Here is a 19,611-nt window from a genome sequence, read left to right as displayed (position 1 = left end):
TGGAGTCACAGTCATGTCAGACATGTCTCACCATGTGCTATTTCTGTCCCCCCCCCCCCCCAGACTCAGGAGCCCCACCCTCTTTCACAGAATGCTGAGGATATTTCTCTAGTTACAGTGCTTTAGCCCCCACCCACTCAGATGGCCCTCGCTCTCACCCTTCTCTGTCTTCAGAGAAATTAAACAAACATTTCTTACAAGCATATAGGGGGGGGGCACACGGTGCTCATTTCTGGCATTTTGTAGGAAGATTAGCATGACAGACACACGTTCTCTACATCGGGAGATTATGTCTGTATTGAGTTTCTAAATCCATTCTTTTGCAAGGGCAGCTGGCTGCTTATTGTTGGATTATGTTTATCATGCCATTTGTTTGACAGACTCTTACTAAGGAAAAGCAGCCATTGGAAAACTAGCACCAATCTCACATAGTGCTCTTAAATTAGCCGAGTTATGGGTTGTTTGGACAAGCAATGCATCCCAGTAATGTGCTGCTAAAAATAAGGGAAACCAAAGACATTTCCGTGTGTATAATTAACAAGCACTATATAGTAGCTGCTTACAAAGGCTTTGTGGCTATAGCACAGCTTCAATCAATGCATTACAAGGTAAATTGCTTCATCTCTATAAACTGTTTGTGTCCGTCCTTGAAATCTTCTTTAGAGTGAATCAAACGTTCCTTTTTCACTTCTGTAGTAATGTCTTTATGGTTATGATGAGAACCACTAGAGGGAATGAGCTGTATTGATAAAAAATTGACAGATTTTTGTTTTTTTCTGTAGTTTAAGTATCAGCTTAGCTATCAGCACAACTGGAAGTGGTCTTCATTACCACTAAACAAGTTTACCGTGTTAATGATTACAGCAAATTATCATCACATGTGTTTTCCCAGAAGACTTTATTTTTTTCCCAAGACTCTTTAAATGTGTACATATTCTCAAGCTTTCAACGTATGACAATTTTTGCACATTTTGCACAAGTTGACACATGTTTATATCGGCATTTTTCTGTACAGCTGCCCTTTTGGCCGTAGTATTGATATGGCGAGCAACATGTGAAAATATGTTATGACCAATTTAATTTGGAAATTGAGCTGTGAGAAGAAAACCAGCGTAAATACAGCATAGTTTATATTTACATATAGTTATTTTTTCATCTGACATTTCACTTATGGGTCAGAATTGAATGAAGTATTATAACATAATAAATTGAAATTTGATAAGTATTCAATTATCCAAATGCTTGGGCTTGGAGTTACTCTGGAAAAATATATTTATATATATATATTTTTACTACTTTGCTGTAAATTTATGTGTACCAGTATTTTTATCAATCTTTGTAAGTGCCTGTTATAACAGAAACAATACATTACTGCTTGATAAGAAAACAAATGCACTTTACATTAATTTACAGATGTGAAATGAGGACTTCATTATTTGAATAATAATAGCTTGATGTTTGTCTCATATATACATATAGTGTTGAAATGGCAATTGTGGGTCACTGAGATTGTTTAATGGCAGGACAAATCATGCATATTCACATGTGAAATGTCACATGGGCCTGGTTGGCCCTTTAAGAAATGCTTCAGGCCTGCGTGTGAGTTATGAGACGTGAATGTGGACTGGGCCTGGAGGGAAGGTGCCAAGTGCCTTTGACAGAAGAGTCTGGGCTGCTGGTGGCAGCAGCTGTCTGCTCGCATTCTGGAGTGACATCACCCAGTAAAGGGGTTCTAGCTTCCAAAGGGTGGTGCACGCAATCACATCTCCCATTGCCACCTTCTGTGACACGGCCGCTTGTGCTCTGCCATCCTCACACGCACACCTGCCGCCCTGCAGACACCCTACAGTCTCAACGGCGGCCTTTCCATGGCGGACCAGTACAACACCAACGAGGAGAAGATCCTGCGGGACAGTAACACCAAGGAGATCGACCTCATAAACCGGGACCCCAAGCAGATTAATGAAGATGTGGTCAAGGTATGTAGACATGAACTTCATGGCCTCGCATGGACCTTCCCCAGACTCCAGAGGGGCTATATTGCAGCTTACTCCACCACATAGCAACTGGCCATATCTTTTGGTACAGTTCCCGAAATAGCTGCATCCCCCCTACCAAAGCAGGAGATTCTCCAAGTTTATTTGCAGCATTTAAAAAGGGTGTGGTGGGGAAATGGGAGAAGGATTAAACTGGTTTTCTGTGCGCTTTTTGCAAGTGTTCATGTGTTTGAAAGAAAAGGCAGTACTATTAAATTAGATGCGTCGCATCAATATACATTATTTGCCTTTTAATTCCTGTATACCAGGCAGCCATGCTGAAAGGCTGAAATGAGTGTAAGCTATAAACTTAAATGTAAGATCTGTAAGCATTTTAGTTTATAAGTTTATAAAGGCAACTAATAAGTGACACCATGATTTGATGCCTAATATAAACTAAACCTGTTATTATATTCATAGTAAATTGCTAGTTTTGATAATGTTGGTTTCATAACAAAAATAATTATTTATTATTATTTACAAAAAATATATATCACATTAGAGACAAACAGTGGTTTTAAGTGAAACATTCATTTCAAGTAGTAATAGATTTTAGAATTATTGTTCTAAAAGTGTGGTTCTGAGTTAAAAAGTTCATTGACAAGCAGTCTCATTGGGTGCTTTTTAATGAATAACCCCTTTGTAATAACATAAAACACCAAACATTTGTGTTTAGTATCCCTTTAGGTGCAAATGACTATGGTTGCAATAAATAGCAAAATGGCAAGAACAGAAGTGAATGAGTCAGGCAAAAAATGGCACTTAATAAAAAGTGCATGTCTGTGAGGATGATATGCTTGTTGAGAGATTTTTGTTATGCAACCAATAAATTTGCAGCATTTTTACAGAATTAAGCATGTATGTGTGTGGGTTTGCGTAGATCACGTTTGGGGAGAAAAATGTCCCCAAAATGTGGTAAAACCTGAAACTTCCTTACTTTTGGGGACATTTTTCAGGTCTGTGAATTGTGAATGCAATCAAAAAGTAAAAATGCCAAAAGGCCTGTATTTTGTTTAGTTAACTTACGTTTAAGGTTAGGGCTGGGTAGGGATTAAGGTTGTCATTGCTGGGATTAGGGTTTTGCCCATATAAATGAATGAATGGTCCCCATAAAGATATGAGTATAGGTCTGCCTGTGTGTGTGTGTATTAGGTTTATATTACATTGCGGGGACGAAATTACCCCTACAATGTGATGAAATATATTATTCTGACGTTGTGAGGTCCCCACAAACATCTATGAATGCAATGGAGAGTCCCCACAAAGATATAATTACAAACCTGCATGTGTGTGTGTGTGTGTGTGTGTGTGTGTGTGTGTGTGTGTATATATATATATATATATATATATATATATATATATATATAGATAGATAGATAGATAGATTAATTTCTCAAGGCTCAGTTCTAAAGGCTCAGTTACATATTTTTGGTTTACTATCCTTGTGGGAATATTTTTGCCAAAATAGGACAAATGAATACACAGTAATGGAACATTTGTGCTACACTATTATGGCATTTCTGAGTCACATTTCTGTGTGAATATGGTGGCGAAATGGCTGCATAAATTGCCTCTGGTTTACAGGTGGATTTTGAGGACGTGATTGCTGAGCCAGATGGGACGCACAGCCTGGACGGCGTGTGGAAGGCCAGCTACACAACATTTACCGTTTCCAAATACTGGTGCTACCGCCTGCTGTCTGCTGTATTCGGCATCCCTGTGTCCCTGCTGTGGGGCTTTCTGTTTGCCTGTATCTCTTTCTGCCATATCTGGGCTGTCATGCCCTGCATCAAGAGCTACCTGATTGAGACCCAGTGCCTCAGCCGTGTCTACTCACTCTGCATCCACACCTTCTGTGACCCATTGTTTGAGGCTATAGGCAAAGTGTTCAGTAGTGTAAGGGTGGTCCTGCGCAAGGAGGTATAAAAGTCCGACACCAGGGCGCAGGATTGCCTGAGGTCAGGCTACTTAAGTTTCTGGTCCTTTCGTTGATTTGGATTTTGCCGAGACCCAGCTTGAGTCCTATCTTGATATGTTCCTGACCCCTACATAAACTGGGAGCTTCCATTGCAACCAAAAGCTCCAAAGGAGAACCCTTTTGTCTTGCTGTTCTATTACACAAGCAAATAGCTGGGTTCAGTTATGTTAATAGAGGATGGCTCACCCATTCTAGGCCTGTTTCCAGTACCATGTTCACAGCTATTCTGCCTGTTTTTATAGCTTCAAATGAAGAGGAAGCAGCTGGCTGTGTGTGGTTCTGCCTGGCAACATTTTAAACAAATAATTTTTGGAATGTAAAAACCATAAATGATGTTCCAGGGAGCTTTCTTATTAAAAATACAATATATGCCTAATAAAACAAATGTTAAGAGCTTTTTAACTACTGTATTATATACGACCCAAATGAAAAGGGAAAATTCTGCAAAACAATGGATTTTTAGGGGACTGTTCTTTTGTCTTTAATGTATAATGTAACATGCAATGTTTATAAACAAGAATTAAGATTCTACCAATTTATTTCCTTTAATGAACCTTAACCATTTGTGATTTTTTTTTCTTCAATGTTTATGAGAGAAAGTATGCCTGGTGTAACTGCATATTTTGCAACAATGCAGTATGAGCGTTTTCCAACCACTGGAGGGCGTAAATGTCAACTGAATTTTCATACAGATACATGTATCCTGGTACCTGTTGTATCATAGCTTTAAGTTATGATTTAAAAAATTCAATACAAGAAATGAAAAGCCAAACTAAAACAAGTCTCACTTGAGAAAACTATAGAAAACAATACATACATTTATTTTACAAAATCATTTAAAATAAAAGATAAAGAACATTGAACATTACCTGACCAAATAAAGCATGTGGAATTACACAATAAGTTGTTTTCCACATTGAAAAGCTTTATAAACACTCAATCACTGCACATACATTTTAAAAATGTAATTTAAGGTTCTATAATACTATGAGCACTTCCAAAATATTATCTCCGCAGTGAAGAGAAATTACCCTGATATTTTATATTACTTACTTTTCGGAATTTCATATTTCATGGCTTTTCCGCAACATTGCCTGATTTACACTATGCTTGTGCTACTGGATGTTTAAAATGTGCTGTTTCATAATTTGTGCACCAGATGGATGAAAGAATCCATTAAAAACATGAATGTAAATCGGGTGCAATCTGCAGTTTTTGCACTGCTGGGCTGGTGTACCTGCAGTTTTTTTTTCCAGATGTCATTGAACTATTAACAATAGAGGTCAGAGTAAAAACATGGAATTTGTTTTAGTTAGGGAAATGAGACCTATGAGGGGTGTGGTTGTGGAAAATACTAATGACAAACAGTGATCTGATTGATTTTTGTGTTTGCAAAAAGATGATGGAAGAAATATGTTTCAATTTAAAATATGTCATGTATACAGTATTTTATATAACTGGATATTTGCTAGTATGTTGTATGAAAAAAATCAAAATAATATGTTTTTTTTCCTCATGAAGAAAACAAGTGTTAATTTACTTATATATTCATTAAAACCAATGTTCACTTGATATTTATTCTTGCAGATTACCCAGTGTCCAATAAATAATGTTTGTGTGCAGAATAACAAAAATATACAAACACAGTTACCCCAAATAAGCTATTCTCAGTGGCTAAATTATGAGGTAATACAAACAGCCTGTTCCTCCAAATAGTGAATCCTGTTGCTGCAACTCAATATATATAGCATACAGATAGCCAAGTGGTTCAGTTACTGCTACATTAAACTTTAGAACAGCTAAGACACATCGTCTAAGTGATTTTTAATGTACTATGATTGCTGGTGCCAGACATTTCAGAAAAAGTCACTTTCCTGGGTTTTTTACTGATTTGTAGCCCCAATTGCATGAGTCCCCAATTCTTGAGGGGTTATGGAGATGAGGGAGGAATACCTGGTACTACGGAGAGGTACCTAATGAATCGGCCACTGAGTGCACGTAAGACAAGCTGCACTGTGTACTTTAACAACAGATTGCGTTCACAGAAGTATAATTTTCATGGGAGATGTAATTCGGGTGAGAGATATTCAGTGAACCATAATATCTACAATAATGTAATTTTTAAAATTTTCATGCTTAATATTATGCGAGATGAAAGAATTGTTATAATTTCAGGTACAAATAAACTACAGTTTGAGGGCTAACTTAAATAACAAAAACAAGTGAGCAAAGAAGCCTTTATTGAGCTGTATAATATAATGAAACCAATGGATGGTACTTGGAAACATAGTTTCACCTAAACTCTTCATGATCTAAATGATCAAACAAAAATTAAAATATTTGTATTCTATAATAAAGTTAGTAGTTCTTTTCTTTCACTTAATTTCTTTGATAGAACATGGCCATTTGCAGTGGTCTGTTTTAGGCACAAGGAACATTTCTGACTACAGTGTGAATAAAGCTCTTTAAGGTATGGGCAGAAAATCTAAACTGGTTATAGAAATGTCTTATTTGACAGTAGTTAGTTTAAAGCTATTATTGTGATCTTGCAAGGATAAGTGCTTTATGAAATGCCTAGCTGTGGGTGCTGGACAAAACAATCAACTACTGTAGGTAAGACAGCAAAGAACTGATGGTCTAGGCCAGAGGTCACCAACATGGTGCCCGCGGGGTCCAGGATGCCCCCAAGGACCACATGAGTCGCCCGCGGACCTGTTCTAAAAATAGCACAACTCACCAGTGAGCAGCATCTAAAATTTAATTTTATCCTGTTGCTATTCTTCTTTAATCACATTTGCATTTATATGGATTTGAAAATGACAATATCTAAAAAAAAAGCATTTAAAACATGTTTATTATACGTGAAGTTTAGATAAGTTTAGGACCTAAACTTAAACTGGTAGCCCTTCGTATGGCTCAGTACCCGTGAAGTAGCTCTCAGTTTCAAAAAGGTTGGTGACCCCTGGTCCAGGCAATAAAGGTTCCAGCCTGATATGGATTTGGAGCTGAAGGAGGATACAACATTGGCAGGAAGCACATGTGTAAGTTTGGTTCAACTTAAAAGCAGAAACTTTTCAAAGTGAAGGACTGCATGGAAGGAGACCGGCAAGGGGGTTTATGTTATGGAGGTTTGTGTGATGCTTCTTTGGCTGGTGGTGCTCTTGATCACAAAGGTGGAGGTGTTGCTCCGGTGGCTGGATTCCCGCTCACAGTGGCACTGCGAGGACTTCAGGTAATGTGTGGAGCAGCAGACGAAGCGCTGCACCAGGTCGTGGAACAGATGGCCCGCAAAACACATGTAGATCCATGGGTTGCAGCAGCTATTCAGGCTGGCCAATAGCATGGAAATGATGAATGCAATCTCTGAAAAAGAGGAGAATTGAACACAAAATGTATATGGGTTGTTGTTAAATGATACTTTTGCATGCAAGAGATGTAAATATGGATAGAAATAAATCATCACAGGGACTTAAAGAAAAACAAGTTTATTTAACATACCCTTCGCTTTTCAGAGTCTCAGACAAGGATAGGGTACAAAAAGAAATACCAAATAAATATAAGAACAATGCATCAGGGCACAACTGGGGAATCAGACAAATAAGAGGAAATTGCTGTTCTTGGAACCGACATCAAATTGTTGTCTGGGTAACTATAGGTCAAAACAAAACGGAAGAAGTCAATTCAAAATAATAGTCGAAAAAAAATTGGCAGGTGGAACAAGTCCATATCTGTATCAACAAAGCCTCTCACTTGACCCTCCAGTAATATGCAATACACTATATGATCCATAAAAATCCTTGACAATCATGAAAACATGACAACATGTCATCTGTGGAAATCCTATTTACATTTACAACACCAGGCAGACAACCTTAGCCAGAGCGAGTTACGTAAGTGCTTAGAAGTCTCACTAGTGAATACATTCTGATACTGGTTCAATAGAACTTGGCAAAGAATTCCTATTATACATTAATTTACAAACAGTTATTGTACAAAGAAATACCCATTGCTATAATACGTGATACTGAATGGTAACAATAAAACGTTTCCTTCAATGAAAACATTTACTTCATTCTCTACCAGACTGAAAAGAACTCAAAGGAGTGAGAGACGGAGAAAAATAACCACAAAAAAATGCCTGGACAAGCTGCTTTTGCTTGTTTTTAAAATCCCCTTCTTCCCAATATTCCCATCAGTGTATCAGACCATAAATGCTCTCATCCTGTTCTCTTGAACGCATTGGTCGACACACATAGCATGTAAGGTTAAAGCACATTACAAGTACAATTAAGCTCATGGGGATCACAAATTTCATGCACTGGGGTGAGTGGATTCTAGAAGTTTAAGATTTGGAAAAAATATATTTATGTTTAAATCAAGTAGTTGAAGTATAGTTTAAAAATGTTACCCTTTGAATACAATGAGCAATATATTGTATACACAAAAGAAACAAATCTATGCATGTGCTTTTTTATTTACCTACAGATTTAACAATAAATCACTGTTTCTCGATTTAGAACCTTGTATGTTTAAATTACAGTTATGATAGTTAATCCTTCAAGTTTGATATATATAGTTTTTGAAAACGTCTCCTCATTTTATTCTACATTTTTCATTTCTCATCCTGGCTTAAAATTATGCATAGGAAATATATGACGTAAAATTACAAACATAATAAGGAACATTTTGTCTCACATGAAGAGTGTCACGGGTATTAGAACATGAAGAACATCTGACGTCTTACTTTTGTTACTTCATAAAGCTGTTGTTGCTCCTAAAAACTAAAATAAAAAACAGCAGTGCCATTTTACTGTCCCCTACGTAAGAATAAATTGGATAATCATAATAAATTACTTGGACACAAAGTTTTTGAATTTTTTTTTTTTTTACAATTTATGCTTTTTTGTATTGTATCTATTTTATGGAAGAAAAATTGTACTAGGGAATTGCATGATTATAGTACTACAGGGTGCTGTCTCTCTCTATGACATGAAAAATTCCAGGATGTTCCCATGACTTTCTCAAGAAATGAAAACACTAACCAAAACCACCGAGAACTGGAAGCACTAATATCTTTTATATAAACTGGGATAATGTGTCTTTTCTTTTAAAGTAAAAGCTTCTTTTCTTTTGAATACACAAGCTCCCCTATAAGCCATTCTAAATGGGAATCCAAAGGTATGTGAGCTTGCATCTTTACAGTCCAGTCTGCGATTACATCAATTTTCCCTTTTTTGTTTAGGAAAAGCACCAATAAATATCTATTTATCATAAAAATACTATCTGTAATGTTCATACTGCATTTCTTACAATTCAGAGAATGACTCAAGCATAATTAAAGAAAATTATGAGTTTCCTCACATAAAGTTATTTGAACTGGCATCCTTAGAGTGGCTGCATTGAGTGATTGTGTATGAGTGCTTTCTCTTTTTCCCGAGAGGCTTTCCTTTTCCATCATCAAAAATTCAAAGCTACATATTAGTAGAATCACATATAACAAAGAATAAGTAACACCTTACTAAAAATCATTATGAAGTTTTCCAAAAAGATTGAATAGTTTTATTAGCAAGAAAATGTCATATATTTGATTCAATATAAGTGAAGCAGGAGACATTGGGAACGACCAGAAACCAGTCAGGTAAAGGGCAGATGCTACCTTCTAATGCCAGAGATGACTGTTAACTTATCAAACAGTTTCTTGTGAATCGTAGGATGACATCAAGTGACCTTCAAAAGGAATGGGAAACATTAAGTCTAGGTGTGAACTGCACTGCTAGAAGAGTTCATATCATGCTCCTAGAATTAGGACTGAAGTCCTATAAAGCAAGGAAGAAGTGCTTCATGAATGCGAAACAGAGAAGAACCAATTAGCTGCAAAGAAAATGAATGTTATTCACAGACGCACACCTATAAATTGAGAACACACGCACAAACACACACACACACACATATATACATACACATATATGCAGAAATATGCTGGTCTGAAAAACAAGATGACCAACAATAACTGCCATTAGGGCATTCAAACCAAATTACATATTATTCTAGTAAGGCAATTATAGAACATTAGATACAATACTGTACATAGAAAATATATAGCACATGTACTGCATTTCAAATGATGTTTGCCATTAATGCCTATTTTTATTATTTTCCATGCATTTCACAGGCCATATAACGAACTAATGAATAATAATAATAATAATAATAATAATAATAATAAATATGCCTCCCAGAATGAATGGGAGTAGATTAAAATTACCACAGAATGTTTTGCTCACCACCCCCCCCCCCCCCCCCCTGTTTAAATCTAGCCTGGGTAGCATAAGGTGGGGAGCCCGTGTTTCAATATTAAAAAAAAAAACAAAACGTAAATCTGCTGACGTTTTTAAGCATTTTTTCCTAACAAAAAGAGGTTAAAAATTGTTTTGAGGGGCAAAACCTCAAATTTAGATATAAAGGATTTCTGTGCTGTTTATATGTCATCTTGCCTATTTATAGATTTATTTATCTCACAGAACTGTGAGAAACGTCACTTAAGTATAAAATTATATTCTGCAATATGTTCATTTTTATTCTTTAACCAAAGCCTGTGGACAAGGCAAGCATAAATCGGAAGGTATGCTCTCAAATATTTTATGTATATCAATTTTAAAATATTTGAAAATATTTAGGTCCAGCACCATCATCTGTAAAGTACTTTGTTTGATCATGAAACTTTCTATTCATGAAGTGAAACTGAGAAAGGCTTCTTGTATCACTGCCTTCGAATGAAATTTCCCAAATAGGCTTGGGAAAGATACAATGAAGATGCACAACATACCAGAAAAGCTCTTTTCTCATTCATACTTGAATTACCTGCAAGTCTATGTGGTCCTCATATTGTCCACAGGGAAGAACCACATCAGACAGACATTAGCACGCGGAGCACAGGGGGCTCAAGACGGCCAACACGTGCTTCAGTTGAGCGTTGCTGTTGTTGAGTCAGGATCAGACCCTACCGTGTCCATCATGTTCCCATTTGGTCATAAGGTGCTCCTGACTGTCCCGTCTTACTCCCTCTTCCCAGGCCTGATGTGCTCATGAAGTTGCTGTGAATATAAGTACCTACCCTTGCCCCAGTTCTTTGTCAGTCATTGTTAGTGTTGTCTGTGTACATGCTTATGGTTTGTTAGTGTTAACTGTTTTAGGCCCCAGTTTGTAACAAATGTTTCCATGAGTGTTATTTGTACTCCTAGTCTTCTTGCCCTACCTGCTTTGACCACTTGTGATCCTTTTGTTTCTGCGTTTAGTTTGCATTTCATTTCTGAATAAAGCCCCTTTCTCTGCTAACCACCTCATGGATCGTCACTCAGTCCCATATGTAACAGGCTGACAGTCTGCACCGATTCCAGTATTCACTGATTTCATTGGTTTCCTACAGTACAGGGACAGTGAAACTGCATTTCAGTGAATAATCCTGAATAATTTTGATTACCTTCGATTACGGATTCCCAATGTTTTGATGTCCATGGACTACTTTACATTGTGCAAGAATCAAATCGATCAGTGGGCCAGATTTAAATTTTAGGTGCTGACTTTTTTGAAGGTGAGATCACAACATGTGAACCTAACAGATGTTAAAAATTGTGCGAGTTGAAAAAAATACTTCATTTTTGGAAATTAACCAAGCCCTCCCCAAAACACCACCACTTATAAAGTACAAAACTGGCCGCGGACCAGGGAATCCCTACCTTAGCTCAACCAAGAACCTATGACTAAAAACAACTATAAAACAAAATGTCAAGAATACAGTCAACTGCCTAGTAATTAAATAGTGATTTCTAATTTAATTTTCTTAACTACTGTGCATTAAGAAAGCTTAAATGGATGTGGAATAATTATTTATTGCTGTACTAATGACACAGCTTGCCATGCTAAATGGAACATTGATCTCACTAATGAAGTACTAGCAATATATAACCATTTTATTCCTCTCTTCATAAATTGGTTTATACTGATTCATAAAAGGAATAAATTACTACTGTGCATTTTCAAAAGCAAGCAAAGCACAACAAAAATCCTTTGAAGATAAGTCAGGTTTGAGTACAAGATTACAAATATTTCCATATTGCCCTTTAGAAGGTTTGAAAATTAACTGCCATTACTTTGTTTACCCCTATAGCCCTTAAAAATGTACAACTATATCATGCAAAAGATTCCCATGGATGGCTAGTGACAGATATGACATACTGTCTAGTGTTAACTGGATAACTGTTTCAGTAACACCCTCTGCCAATAGCATTAGCCTGTTAATGAACTCTGTCTTCACAATACTCCAGGTGAATATGACTCATGCCTGAGACTCAGAACTCAGAAGTATTTGTGGATACTCATTGGCCCATTGTGCTCTCCCTGCAATGACCTTGCACAAGATAGGCTATACAAATTCCCTCTTAAATTAATCATCCAAAGGTCATTGCAAAGACTCAGAAAACTCAAAACACATTTATTGGCTTTCACAACAAGAGTCTAAGAGCACCTCAAAACAGGGCAGTCCATCTACTATGCTATGGTTTCTGTCTGATATTCCCCAAGACTACAACGCAGGGAACAGTTAACCATTGGTCTTGGGACTGCTGATGATGTAGGCGGCGACATCGCGTACTTTTCGCGTCTATTTCAGTTTATATCTCGCTGAAATCTTAATGTAGAATCATGAAAAAAACGCTGGCTAAATCCGTAATCTGTCTTCTTTTCAAAACGTCCATTGTCGGAAGTATTAAAGTTTTTTTAATTAGGTTAAATCGGCAGAAAAGTAAACCATGTCATCTTACTTTGTTTTACCTGCATCGGGGGCGTGTAGTGCCGCTCTCACCTGAAGATCGCTATTCACATTCTAAATAGCCGCATTAGCGCGTATTCAAATCGCATTCGCATGGTAATTTGATTAACAGCGCAACGGTGAAACGCGATCCAGATATATCCCCATCAGCACCATAAAAGGGGGTTGGGGACGTGGCCAGGTGACAATGGATCATTCATACACATGAAAGTTGCTACATATTCAATGAAAGGAGCCAGAAATAGTTACATGAGTTAGGTTTTTCTTATTTATTTATCCAAATGAATGTTGCATCTACACCATTTAGTCATCTTCATGTAGCCAAGACTTTGGTGATCAGATATCTGGGATCAAAACAAACTGCCAGCATTGCTTACTATGTACTTTTATAATGTTTCTGCAAATGTTCCAAACTGCATTTTGCAATGTCTATATTTTGATGTCAAATTTCAAACTTAACAAAAATCTGACATATTTACAATATATATTAAAATAAAGATGAGTGTGATGGCAAAACAAATATATAAGAAATAACTTATTTGCCATGAATTAAGTTTATGATATTTGAAGAAATGTGTGATCATGCCCCAGTCAGTGAAAGTGTGTTTCCTACCCCTAGACCCCAAAGGGTTAAGTAACTTAATACTGTTCATATTGATATACTTCTTTTGTGCATTAAAATCAAGGCTGTTAAATTTAATGCATTAGCGTTAATTTTCAATTCACAATGCATTATTATTTCTTTGATTGCATTATAGCATGTTGTATTTTAATACTCAAAATGGGGAACATTAAGATTTTTACAAGAAAACTTTAGTTTTCCTTACTGGTAATGCAAGGCCTTTGGTTGTGACATTACACAGAATCCCAGGATTCTCGGCTATTTTGAGGGCAATGTCATAAACTGAAGAAAATGTCAGTGGACATTTTGAAATGAAACACTTTTATGTCTTAGATGCTGTGCTTGACCCATGCAACAATGATATAGGCATAATTTGTTTCTCTTTATTTCAAGACTTCTGTCTGAATTAAAGAAATATTTAGCTATGCTAAATAACTGTAGTTGTATAGTGACGGAAAGCCTGAATTTGCATTTAATTTTGAACAGACTCTGCTTTAATTCTAAATTTCTACCATTCATGCCACATGCCACACTTCCCCTGGAGTGTTTGTCTTGCCCCCATCGGGCAGAAGGTACAAGAACATCGGAGCCAGTTCTGCTAGGTTCAGCAACAGCTTCTTCCCAGAGACTGTGAGGACACAGTACCCCCTCCCCTGTTTTGCACTATCCTGTGTTTTGCATTTTAACTATTACAAAAACCAAAAGCTTGTAGGTTGCATTGTGGTCCTGGGGGAACAATATTTCATGCCACAATATACCTGTTTATGTATGGTATGACAATACAGCCCACTTGACTTAATGTGAACTGCTGAGGAATAAATTCTGTACTATGAAGCTCACAGATGTAAGGATGTGGAAACTGTTAGTATGAAAATGGATTTAAATATGAATGCTTTTTATAGTAGATTCTATGAATTAGTCTCTCATCAGCCAAACCTGAAAGCCATGCTGCAATCTCCTACCAAACATTGCCTGACAGTCTGCACTGCGGTAACAGGATGTTTATTCGAGCGTAAAGCTGGGGTGAGGTAATACTTAAAAGCTTTGTGAAGCACATGTTACGTACTGTCCGTCATGCACGCCAGACCCTCCTGTCTCCTCCCTAAGGTGGCCCTGATCAGCCATGCCAGACCCTCCTGTCTCCTCCCTAAGGTGGCCCTGATCAGCCACGCCAGACCCCCCTAAGGTGGCCCTGATCAGCCACGTCAGACCCCCCTAAGGTGGCCCTGATGAGCCATGCCAGACCCCCCTGTCTCCTCTCTAAGGTGGCCCTGATCAGCCACGTCAGACCCCCCTAAGGTGGCCCTGATGAGCCATGCCAGACCCCCCTGTCTCCTCTCTAAGGTGGCCCTGATCAGCCACGCCAGACCCCCCTAAGGTGGCCCTGATCAGCCATGCCAGACCCCCCTGTCTCCTCTCTAAGGTGGCCCTGATCAGCCACGCCAGACCCTCCTGTCTCCTCCCTAAGGTGGCCCTGATCAGCCATGCCAGACCCTCCTGTCTCCTCCCTAAGGTGGCCCTGATCAGCCACGCCAGACCCCCCTAAGGTGGCCCTGATCAGCCATGCCAGACCCCCCTGTCTCCTCTCTAAGGTGGCCCTGATCAGCCACGCGAGACCCCCCTGTCTCCTCTCTAAGGTGGCCCTGATCAGCCACGCCAGACCCTCCTGTCTCCTCCCTAAGGTGGCCCTGATGAGCCACGCCAGACCCCCCTAAGGTGGCCCTGATGAGCCACGCCAGACCCCCCTGTCTCCTCCCCAAATTGGCCCTGATCAGCCACGCCAGACCCCCCCGTCTCCTCCCCAAGGTGGCCCTGATCAGCCACGCCAGACCCTCCTGTCTCCTCCCTAAGGTGGCCCTGATCAGCCACGCCAGACCCTCCTGTCTCCTCCCCAAAGTGGCCCTGATCAGCCACGCCAGACCCCCCGTCTCCTCCCCAAGGTGGCCCTGATCAGCCACGCCTGTTGCTTGTTGCCCCTCGTTGGCCTCTGCATGTAATTACATGTTTTTCTTGTCAGCTCCAGTCCGGTGATTGACGTCACTCCTCCTGTCTGTCCGTGTCCTCACCCCCTACTAGCCTTCTCGTTTTGACCCCTCGCAGCCTTGTTTGTGTCCCTGTTCCCATTCAGTTAAATAAAACCCCTTTTGTTCGAAAACTGATTAACTTCGCCTCGCACACCATGACAGTAGTATTGATTGAATTGCTTAGTTATGTTTACCTGGGATTAATTTTTTAAAACAAAAGGGGTACATATCCGCTAACAGGTTTTATTTGTATTTATCTTTTTTTTTCTTTTTGGTTTCGATAAATACAGAGGGTCAATTTTCCCCTAATGCCCATTAATATAGCATTGATGTAACGTATCGTTTATATAAGCACAGGTTAACTACAGTCTAGTGTTTCGACTGGGAATCATTCAACATAATCCAAATAATCCGAGCTGGGTTAGACCCGAAGAACAATAAAAGGGGAAGATGCTGCAGGTCAATCTACGGAAGAACGTGCACGTGTGTAGATTAAATTCATGTATTTGCTTAATAGCCTATATGCACGGATCTGTTTTATTGCTGGTGGTGTACAATACTAATTCACATTAAGATTGCATTGCAAGCTAGTGGCCAATTTTACTTGTCTCACGATTTGAAATTATTTCTGGATGTTTACCTTCTCTGGGTGCCGCGGGGTCCCACGCTGACCACATCTGCACGAAGAAGAAGGGCGCCCAGCAGACTATGTACGCCACGACGATCACAAAAGTCATTTTAACCGTTTTTATCTTTGCTTTAGAAATCAACTTTACGCTGCTCACCCGAGAAAGCGCAGCGCCCTTTGATGCCTTAGGCGTGAGAGTTATGCAATGCTCTTTCCTTTTAAGTTTCAAGTTTTGCCATATCCGAAAGCTAATTAGTCCATAACAGATGCTCAGTATTGTAACAGGCATGATATAGATAGTGATACTAATCCACGTTACGTATGCTTTAGCGCCCCATGGCTGAACAAATTCTCCCCAACAATCATAAACTCCGTTGCCCACTTCCTTCAGGGAAAAGATGTACACTTGAGGGGTACTGAATAAAAGGCTAAGAGTCCAAGAGACGATCACATAAAAGCGGTCCTTTCTCCTGTGCAAGGAGTGCAGTGGCTGACAGATCGCCATGCATCTGTCTATGGACATCAGAACGAGCATATAAGTTGAAGCGAACATCCCTACGACCTGCAGATATTTAACTAGTCTGCATAAGAAATCGGGTCCATAAAATCGAAACGTGATGTCCCAAATGAGTTGTGGCAGGACTTGAAAGACTGCCACCACAAGATCGGCGATGCTAAGATGCTTCATGAAATAATACATCCGTGATTGACCGTGCTTTGTGGTATGGATCGCCACTAAGACACACGCGTTGCCAGCTAGGGCAAGTAACAGGACCAGGACGAGTACGGCCACCTCCACTTTGGCTACTTCTTCGTTTCGTTTCAGGGCGTTCACCGTCTGGTTACCCCCTTCCGTGTCGTTGTTAAAACTTCCATTCTTCCAGGACTCATTTACTGGCCAGAGATCCAGATCTCTATAAGCACTCTCCATCACGATACGTCGCCGTGTTTAATTTCTGCTCTCTCGACTCTGGAGCGATTATCTTTGATACGGTCTTTCCACCGTAGACATTAATGGTATCTTGCAAACGACTTACAGCTACACGTGTTTCCCCGATTAGGTCTTCTTTTAATTTTAACAGGTGTCAAGCTGAGATGTGAGACTGCAAAGGAGAGTCAGTTGTTTCATCCAGTAAAATTCCTCATCATCGAGTTGAACTGAGGCAGAGTTACAATGCGAGAGAGAGAGAGGGAGTGAGTGAGAGAGAGAGAGTCTGTGTGTGTGTGTGTGTGTGTGTCTGAGAGAGAGAGAGAGAGAGAGAAAGAGAAATTTATATATTTATACGCATATACACACACATCAAACAATATCAATATAATGATAATAAAGATGAACACGTATTCAGTTGTACTATAAAAAAAAAAACCCCAACAATTTCTAAAACTGATTTATCAACTTACATATTTTCTTCATCAGTTTCTGAAAGGTGTGACATAAAAATCTCCCGTTCGACTGATTCGACACAAGTCCAGCAAGTTTGATCAATCTCTGTCCTCCTTCCTCAAGACCACTCTGTCTCTGCAAATAAGCGTGAGATCACGCAGATGTTACACCTCACTGGCACTAGGTGGACCTGTGTTCCATAGCGAGACAGCAATGAAAGAATGTCTGTAATACGATGACGTTAAACACCTTCTCTATTCAGCTTTTCGTTTCAATTAAGAAGCATGGCTTGTTCTCTGAAAAATATGTAACCAATAGCATAGGGGCATTCCATGGCTCCTCCGTTTATTAACTACTAAGTAGGTTCATGTATTACAACTCTATATGTAATGAAAAAAAGATCATTTCAAAGCATAAAAGTGATGGAAGAATAAGGGAAATTGTAGATATGTGGTTGAAATAATGCATTTTCAGAAGACACCTCTTGTATTCAGATTGTGATACATGTGTACAGTACACTTTCAGAAAAAAGGGTAAAAAATTGCACCTTTGTGTCACACCCTGCATCGTTTTCTCCTCGTCCTCTCCATTGTGTGGTTCTAATGAGCCACACCTGTTACTTGTTTAATCTCTCCTCTCGTCACAGCCCTTGTGTGGATCACCCCAGGTGCCTCTCATCAGCTCCCTCGTCAGTGATGTGTATAGTGCCTCCCTGTCTTGGGCTCCCCAGTCCAATCATTGATCGATGTTGCTGCCTACCTGTACTCCCCAGTTTGCCCTGTGCTCTCGCCTGATCCTCTCTACCCTGTTTTGACCCCTTGTGGTCTGTTTCCTTTTGCCTTGTCTGTTGTTTCATTTAATAAAGCCCCTTTTGGTTTCCCCCAAGCCTGCCTTCACCTCTATTCTTGCCCGTAATGTGACACTTTGCTTGTCACTGGGGTCCCAGAGGTGTGAGGCAACAGCACTTGCCAAAGCGCCACCCTTATTTTATTCTTATTTATTAATAATTGTTAACACAATTTTATAGCTTTTTAAAAATTGGATACTTCAAACACAATCCAGGAAGCGAGTGGGAAAAAAAAACATTTCACTACACAGTAGTACAGTGTATGATTGTGTATGTCAGAAAACTTTGTTTGAAACCTGAAATATATGAATTGAATTACAATGAGCAATTTGCTGTTCTGAAATACCAGTTACATAATTGCTTGCTTTACTAATACCACATTTTAATTTTGATTATTAGCCACTCGTACAGTACACAGGCAATACTATAATTTGTTAGGAATACAGTGCTACTTCTACTGCAAACTCTTAAATTGGAACAAAAAAAAGATGTTTGTTAATTATATTATAGTATTATTGCTTTATTATGAAAATTTTGCCTTACAGAAGTAGTTACAGAATTTGTAACATTTTTTAACCTTTTAAAACCTTTAAAACCTTTTAAATAGCATGCTTCCAAAAAAATTAGGTTAGCACAATTGCAAACAGACACAGGTTGTGAGGAAAACATGATTCAATCTTTATTGAGAGACAAAAACAAACCTTCTTGAGGGCAGACCAAGGGCCTGTATCACAAAGCAGGATTTCTTGTTTAGCCAGATAAAATTTATGCTAGTCTGGGCTAAATGTAAGTGAACAAAGATAAAGTTTAAACCCAACAAGTTATTAGTTAAGCAAGAAATCCGGTTTTGTGATACAGGCCTCAAAGCAGGAAAAACTTCACAAAAGAAACTGTAAGATGGCCAGAAAAACCATTGCCACAAACAATCTTCTCAAGACTGAGCTGAGTTAAGTAATACTGGTCAACTTAAGTGGATTTCTTCACCAGGCACAGGTTATATTTTTTGTTCAATAATGAAAATTCGTTGTCAGGACTTGCAAGGTGAGTCATGTTTTGAGAAAAACAGACATGTTCTTATGTAAATGCGAGGAGATTGCCTTTTTAAATAGTGCACTGCCAGACACAGCTAACAGTGGCACAGACAGGGAAGCTGACAATTCACACCGCACTCACACAGGAAGGCACACCGTGGTAAAACATTATATTCCAGCGCTTACATTACAAAGTTACAACACTTCCTGCTTGTAATGTAAATACATGAATAC

General features: G+C 38.9%; 2 protein-coding genes across 2 annotated transcripts; one reads left to right on the top strand and one right to left on the bottom strand.

Moving 5' to 3' along the window:
• The first annotated feature begins 487 nt into the window (after nucleotides 1-487).
• On the top strand, nucleotides 488-5,586 carry LOC111840522 (caveolin-3-like). The gene is made up of 3 exons (XM_023805447.2): nucleotides 488-608; nucleotides 1,839-1,979; nucleotides 3,621-5,586. The coding sequence occupies exons 1-3, from the start codon at nucleotides 597-599 to the stop codon at nucleotides 3,960-3,962; spliced, it is 495 nt and encodes a 164-aa protein (XP_023661215.1). The 5' UTR covers nucleotides 488-596; the 3' UTR covers nucleotides 3,963-5,586.
• LOC111840533 (isotocin receptor) lies at nucleotides 5,242-17,278 on the bottom strand. The gene is made up of 2 exons (XM_023805468.2): nucleotides 16,128-17,278; nucleotides 5,242-7,377 (listed from the first exon to the last, which is right to left on the bottom strand). Exons 1-2 carry the CDS (start codon nucleotides 17,044-17,046, stop codon nucleotides 7,130-7,132), a joined length of 1,167 nt encoding a protein of 388 aa, XP_023661236.1. The 5' UTR covers nucleotides 17,047-17,278; the 3' UTR covers nucleotides 5,242-7,129.
• Between the last annotated feature and the right edge of the window lie 2,333 nt (nucleotides 17,279-19,611).

This window comes from Paramormyrops kingsleyae, chromosome 6 (assembly GCF_048594095.1).
Source record: "Paramormyrops kingsleyae isolate MSU_618 chromosome 6, PKINGS_0.4, whole genome shotgun sequence".
In the NCBI taxonomy this organism is placed as follows: domain Eukaryota; kingdom Metazoa; phylum Chordata; class Actinopteri; order Osteoglossiformes; family Mormyridae; genus Paramormyrops; species Paramormyrops kingsleyae.
Note: the sequence above shows the minus strand (reverse complement) of the source record. Positions and strands in the feature narration are given on the sequence as shown.

What these genes read in the sequence shown, in the direction of transcription:
- LOC111840522 (XM_023805447.2), top strand. An exon ending in TTAATGAAGATGTGGTCAAG is followed by an intron (nt 1,980 to 3,620) that starts GTATGTAGACAT and finishes TCTGGTTTACAG; the next exon opens with GTGGATTTTGAGGACGTGAT.
- LOC111840533 (XM_023805468.2), bottom strand. Translation starts at nt 17,046, where the DNA reads ATGGAGAGTGCTTATAGAGATCTGGATCTCTGGCCAGTAAATGAGTCC. An exon ending in CCCCGCGGCACCCAGAGAAG is followed by an intron (nt 7,378 to 16,127) that starts GTAAACATCCAG and finishes CCTCTTTTTCAG; the next exon opens with AGATTGCATTCATCATTTCC.